The sequence below is a fragment of the Oncorhynchus nerka genome, linkage group LG12 (assembly GCF_034236695.1).
Source record: "Oncorhynchus nerka isolate Pitt River linkage group LG12, Oner_Uvic_2.0, whole genome shotgun sequence".
In the NCBI taxonomy this organism is placed as follows: Eukaryota; Metazoa; Chordata; class Actinopteri; order Salmoniformes; family Salmonidae; genus Oncorhynchus; species Oncorhynchus nerka.
This window is the reverse complement of record NC_088407.1, coordinates 88085930-88092233: the sequence shown is the minus strand read 5'-3', so window position 1 is coordinate 88092233 and position 6304 is coordinate 88085930. Positions and strand designations below refer to the sequence as shown.

Sequence of the window (6304 nt, the reverse complement as noted above, 5' to 3'; positions counted from 1 at the left end):
TGCTATGGGCCCTATGGGAACCTTATGGAATGCTATGGGAACCTTATGGAACCCTATTGGAACCTTATGGAATGCTATGGGAACATTATGTAATGCTATGGGAACCCTATGGGAACGCTATGGGAACCTTATGGAATGCTATGGGAACCTCATGGAACCCTATGGGAACCTCATGGAACCCTATGGGCCCTATGGGAACCTCATGGAACCCTATGGGAACCTCATGGAACCCTATGGGTCCTGGTCAAAAGTAGTGCAATGTGAACAGGGAATAGGGTGTAATTGAGACGCAGCCAATAGCATCAACTCAAAAGGAGGAGACAGACCTACATACTTTTGAGGGGTTGTAAATACCTTTATTTTATCAAAACAACCAACATAGAAAGTCACTAGTTATCTGAGTGTTCTTCCATTTTATTGTTTTTTTTCCCCCCAAAAAATAATGAATTACCATTTCTCTGAAAGGTTACCTAATGATTAATTGAGACTGCATCTTTAACATGTTTTGGGGAGTATGAGGATATATCATTTAATATTATTTGACTATTTTATCTCAGAAGTATGGGTGGAAATCATTTCCCAGCAGTTCACTGTGGAGGATAATCCTAGTTCACTGTAGAGCTAATATGACAGAGTTGGCGAGAGGTAAAGCTTTTTAATGTGCAGTTGTTTTTACAACTTTGTAAATATATATTTGTATTTAATAATTTACAAACCAAATCATATAACCTTTATATCATAATAGCAAAATTGGTAGACACTTTGGACAGTACTTCCAGAACTTCCTTAATTATTATTAAAATATCACCCATTTACACTACCAGTCTGAAGTCTGGACACACAGACTCATTCAAGGGTTTTTCTTTATTTAAAAAAAACTATTTTCTACATTGTAGAATAATAGTGAAGACATCAAAAACTATAAAATAACAAATAATGAATCATGTAGGTGCCAAATTTTTTAAATATATTTTATATTTGAGATTCTTCAAAGTAGCCACCCTTTTGCCTTGATGACAACTTTGCACACTCTTGGCATTCTCTCAACCAGCTTCATGAGGTAGTCACCTGGAATGCATTTCAATTAACAGGTGTGACTTTTTAAAAGTGAATTTGTGGAATTTCTTTCCTTCTTAATGTGTTTGAGCCAATCAGTTGTGTTGTGACAAGGTGTGTGTGGGGGGGGTAGCAGAAGATAGCCCTATTTGGTAAAAGACCAAGTCCATATTATGTCAAGAACAGCTCAAATAAGCAAAGAGAAACGACCGTCCATCATTACTTTAAGACATGAAGGTCCATCAATACGGAACATTTCAAGAACTAAAATTGTTTCTTCAAGTGCAGTGGCATCAAACGCGATGATGGACCTGGCTCTCATGAGGACCGCCACAGGAAAGACCCAGAGTTACCTGGCTCTCATGAGGACCGCCACAGGAAAGACCCAGAGTTACCTGGCTCTCATGAGGACCGCCACAGGAAAGACCCAGAGTTACCTGGCTCTCATGAGGACCGCCACAGGAAAGACCCAGAGTTACCTCTGCTGTGCTATGATGGAACTGGCTCTCATGAGGACCGCCACAGGAAAGACCCAGAGTTACCTGGCTCTCATGAGGACCGCCACAGGAAAGACCCAGAGTTACCTGGCTCTCATGAGGACCGCCACAGGAAAGACCCAGAGTTACCTGGCTCTCATGAGGACCGCCACAGGAAAGACCCAGAGTTACCTGGCTCTCATGAGGACCTCCACAGGAAAGACCCAGAGTTACCTGGCTCTCATGAGGACCGCCACAGGAAAGACCCAGAGTTACCTGGCTCTCATGAGGACCGCCACAGGAAAGACCCAGAGTTACCTGGCTCTCATGAGGACCGCCACAGGAAAGACCCAGAGTTACCTGGCTCTCATGAGGACCGCCACAGGAAAGACCCAGAGTTATCTGGCTCTCATGAGGACCTCCACAGGAAAGACCCAGAGTTACCTGGCTCTCATGAGGACCGCCACAGGAAAGACCCAGAGTTACCTGGCTCTCATGAGGACCGCCACAGGAAAGACCCAGAGTTACCTGGCTCTCATGAGGACCGCCACAGGAAAGACCCAGAGTTACCTGGCTCTCATGAGGACCGCCACAGGAAAGACCCAGAGTTACCTCTGCTGTGCTATGATGGAACTGGCTCTCATGAGGACCTCCACAGGAAAGACCCAGAGTTACCTGGCTCTCATGAGGACCGCCACAGGAAAGACCCAGAGTTACCTCTGCTGTGCTATGATGGAACTGGCTCTCATGAGGACTACCACAGGAAAGACCCAGAGTTACCTCTGCTGTGCTATGATGGACCTGGCTCTCATGAGGACCGCCACAGGAAAGACCCAGAGTTACCTGGCTCTCATGAGGACCGCCACAGGAAAGACCCAGAGTTACCTCTGCTGTGCTATGATGGAACTGGCTCTCATGAGGACCGCCACAGGAAAGACCCAGAGTTACCTGGCTCTCATGAGGACCGCCACAGGAAAGACCCAGAGTTACCTGGCTCTCATGAGGACCGCCACAGGAAAGACCCAGAGTTACCTCTGCTGTGCTATGATGGAACTGGCTCTCATGAGGACCGCCACAGGAAAGACCCAGAGTTACCTCTCTCATGAGGACCGCCACAGGAAAGACCCAGAGTTACCTCTGCTGTGCTATGATGGAACTGGCTCTCATGAGGACCGCCACAGGAAAGACCCAGAGTTACCTGGCTCTCATGAGGACCGCCACAGGAAAGACCCAGAGTTACCTGGCTCTCATGAGGATCGCCACAGGAAAGACCCAGAGTTACCTCTCTCATGAGGACCGCCACAGGAAAGACCCAGAGTTACCTCTCTCATGAGGACCGCCACAGGAAAGACCCAGAGTTACCTCTCTCATGAGGACCGCCACAGGAAAGACCCAGAGTTACCTCTGCTGTGCTATGATGGAACTGGCTCTCATGAGGACCGCCACAGGAAAGACCCAGAGTTACCTGGCTCTCATGAGGACCGCCACAGGAAAGACCCAGAGTTACCTGGCTCTCATGAGGTCCGCCACAAGAAAGACCCAGAGTTACCTCTGCTGTGCTATGATGGAACTGGCTCTCATGAGGACCGCCACAGGAAAGACCCAGAGTTACCTGGCTCTCATGAGGACCGCCACAGGAAAGACCCAGAGTTACCTGGCTCTCATGAGGACCGCCACAGGAAAGACCCAGAGTTACCTCTGCTGTGCTATGATGGAACTGGCTCTCATGAGGACCGCCACAGGAAAGACCCAGAGTTACCTGGCTCTCATGAGGACCGCCACAGGAAAGACCCAGAGTTACCTGGCTCTCATGAGGACCGCCACAGGAAAGACCCAGAATTACCTGGCTCTCATGAGGACCGCCACAGGAAAGACCCAGAGTTACCTCTGCTGTGCTATGATGGAACTGGCTCTCATGAGGACCGCCACAGGAAAGACCCAGAGTTACCTCTGCTGTGCTATGATGGAACTGGCTCCCATGAGGACCGCCACAGGAAAGGAAGACCCAGAGTTACCTCTGCTGTGCTATGATGGAACTGGCTCTCATGAGGACCGCCACAGGAAAGGAAGACCCAGAGTTACCTCTGCTGTGCTATGATGGAACTGGCTCTCATGAGGACCGCCACAGAAAAGACCCAGAGTTACCTCTGCTGTGCTATGATGGAACTGGCTCTCATGAGGACCGCCACAGGAAAGACCCAGAGTTACCTGGCTCTCATGAGGACCGCCAAAGGAAAGGAAGACCCAGAGTTACCTCTGCTGTGCTATGATGGAACTGGCTCTCATGAGGACCGCCACAGGAAAGACCCAGAGTTACCTCTGCTGCAGAGGATAAAATCATTAGTTACCAGCCTCAGAAATTGCAGCCCAAATAAATGCTTCACAGAGTTCACGTAAGACATATCAACTGTTCAGAGGAGACTGGGTGAATCAGGCATTCAGTCGAACTGCTGCAAAGAAATCACTACTAAAGGACACTAATAAGAAGACCTGTTTGGGCCAAGAAACACGAGCAACGGACATTAAAGAAATCCGTCCGTTGCCCCGATGAGTCCAAATTTAAGATTTTTGGTTCCAACAGCCGTGTCTTTCTTTGTGAGACGCAGAGAAGGTGAACGGATGATCTCCGCAAGTGTGGTTCCCACCGTGAAGCATGGAGGAGGAGGTGTGATGGTGCTTTACGGTCTGATTTATTTAGAATTCAAGGCACACTTAACCAGCATGGCTAGCACAGCATTCTGCAGCGATACGCCATCCCATCTGGTTTGCGCTTAGTGGGCGTATATATATTTTTTTTAAAGGACAATGAACCAACACACCTCAAGGCTGTGTAAGGGCTATTTGACCAAGAAGGAGAGTGATGGATTGCTCCATCAGATGACCTGGCCTCCACAATCACCCGACCTCAACCCAATTGAGATGGTTTGGTATGAGTTGGACTGTAGAGTGAAGGAAAGCAGCCAACAAGTGCTCAGCATATGTGGGAAGTCAATCAAGACGGTTAGAAAAGCAATCCAGGTGAAGCTAGTTGAGAGAATGCCAAGAGTGTGCAAAGCTGTCATCAAAAGGCAAAAGGGTGGCTACTTTAAAGAATCTAAAATATATTTTGATTTGTTTAACACTTTTTTGGTTACTACATGATTCCATATGTGTTACTTCATAGTGTTGATGTCTTCACTAATATTCTACAATGTAGAAAATAGTACAAATAAAGAAAAACCCTTTGAATGAGTAGGTGTGTCCAAACTATTGACTGATACTGTGTGTGTATGTATATATATATATATATATGTATAGCACTGCATGTTGAATACATACAGCAGTGTTATATGTGTCCAAATAGCACCCTATTCCCTACAGTGTACTATATTTGACCAAGGCTCTGGTAGGGATCATAGGGATTAGGGTGCCATTTTGCCAGATCAGACAGATTATCCTGAAGGCCTATGGCTAAAATGAAAGAATACAAAAAACATAACATTTAGAAAGTCCTACATCCCCCAATTGTCCAACCAGTCATATTTAGACGATATGTTCTCCTTCAATCACATACGTGTCACATGACACAGCCATACCCATCACATGACACAGCCATACCCATCACATGACACAGCTATACCCAGGAGTCATTCACACACACAGTTCCCTCTTTGTTCAATGCATAAACCGTCTCCTCGTTAGCAATATACCGTGGCAGACAAAGTTACAAAGACCGAGTGAGTGGGAGGGACACTGAGTGGGAGGGACACTGCGGGCATTGAACAGCAAGTCCTGATTCTACCTCATCTCCTTAAAGCGGCAATCTGTAGCTCAAACAACCAAAAACGTATGTACCAACGCAGATTTTCCCCTTTAACTTTAATAGTGTCAACGAAATATCAACCCGACATCAACCCGACAGTTAAATCAGAGAGGGTCTGCCTGACATGTCCTGCCGTTTGGAGGTTAGAAGAACCATCATCCTGTGTAGATGTTAGTAGAACCCTCATCCTGTGCAGAAGTTAGTAGAACCCTCATCCTGTGCAGAAGTTAGTAGAACCCTCATCCTGTGCAGAATTTAGTTGAACCCTCATCCTGTGCAGAAGTTAGTAGAACCCTCATCCTGTGCAGAATTTAGTTGAACCCTCATCCTGTGCAGAAGTTCGTAGAACCCTCATCGTGTGCAGAAGTTCGTAGAACCCTCATCGTGTGCAGAAGTTCGTAGAACCCTCATCGTGTGCAGAAGTTCGTAGAACCATCACTGAGGGACTGTTGGAAGAAAGCACTACACAGTAATAACGGTCCTCCTCCATCTCAGTCTGTGTATACGCTCCTCCTGATTGGATGAGGAGCTTTGAGTGACAGGCCGTGGCTCTAATCACTGCTTGAGTAAGTCTTTGAGCACCTGCCCGCCGCTCTCAGCGGAAACGGGCACGGGGGTGAAGGTAGGCAGGTTGTCTGAGATGGGTTTCATTAGGAGGTGGTGGTGTCCTCCCGAAGCACTGGAACTACCGCTCCCATGATGCATCAGCGGTACGGCCGCAGAGCGGGGAGCCAGGAAAGGGTTGGACTCCCCGGCTGCTCTCTGTCCCCTGCCGGCTGCCGCCCCTCCTGAGGAGGAAACAGAGGTTAGAGGTCAGAGGTCGGAATGAGCTGGAGGCGGCAGGGGTTGAGATGGCCCGGAACCTACGCCTGAGATTTGTTTGTTAACTTAAGATGTAAACAAACAAGTCTCTACAGAGGTTCTGGCTAGGGGTGAGACTGAGGGCAGAGGAGTCTGGGTAGAAGGGTCC

General features: G+C 47.7%; 2 protein-coding genes across 2 annotated transcripts in view; both read right to left on the bottom strand.

The window, feature by feature from the left end:
* Positions 1-331: 331 nt before the first annotated feature.
* On the bottom strand, positions 332-2636 carry LOC135574378 (loricrin-like). Its single transcript, XM_065025929.1, has 2 exons — positions 2628-2636; positions 332-2522 (listed from the first exon to the last, which is right to left on the bottom strand). The coding sequence occupies exons 1-2, from the start codon at positions 2634-2636 to the stop codon at positions 1350-1352; spliced, it is 1182 nt and encodes a 393-aa protein (XP_064882001.1). The 3' UTR covers positions 332-1349.
* trip11 (thyroid hormone receptor interactor 11) overlaps positions 332-6304 on the bottom strand; it is a 97933-nt gene continuing 91960 nt past the window's right edge. Inside the window, exon 34 of the mRNA XM_065025034.1 lies at positions 332-6122. Coding sequence (XP_064881106.1) covers positions 5890-6122 — 233 coding nt within the window. The 3' untranslated portion in view covers positions 332-5889. The remainder of the gene's footprint in view (positions 6123-6304) is intronic.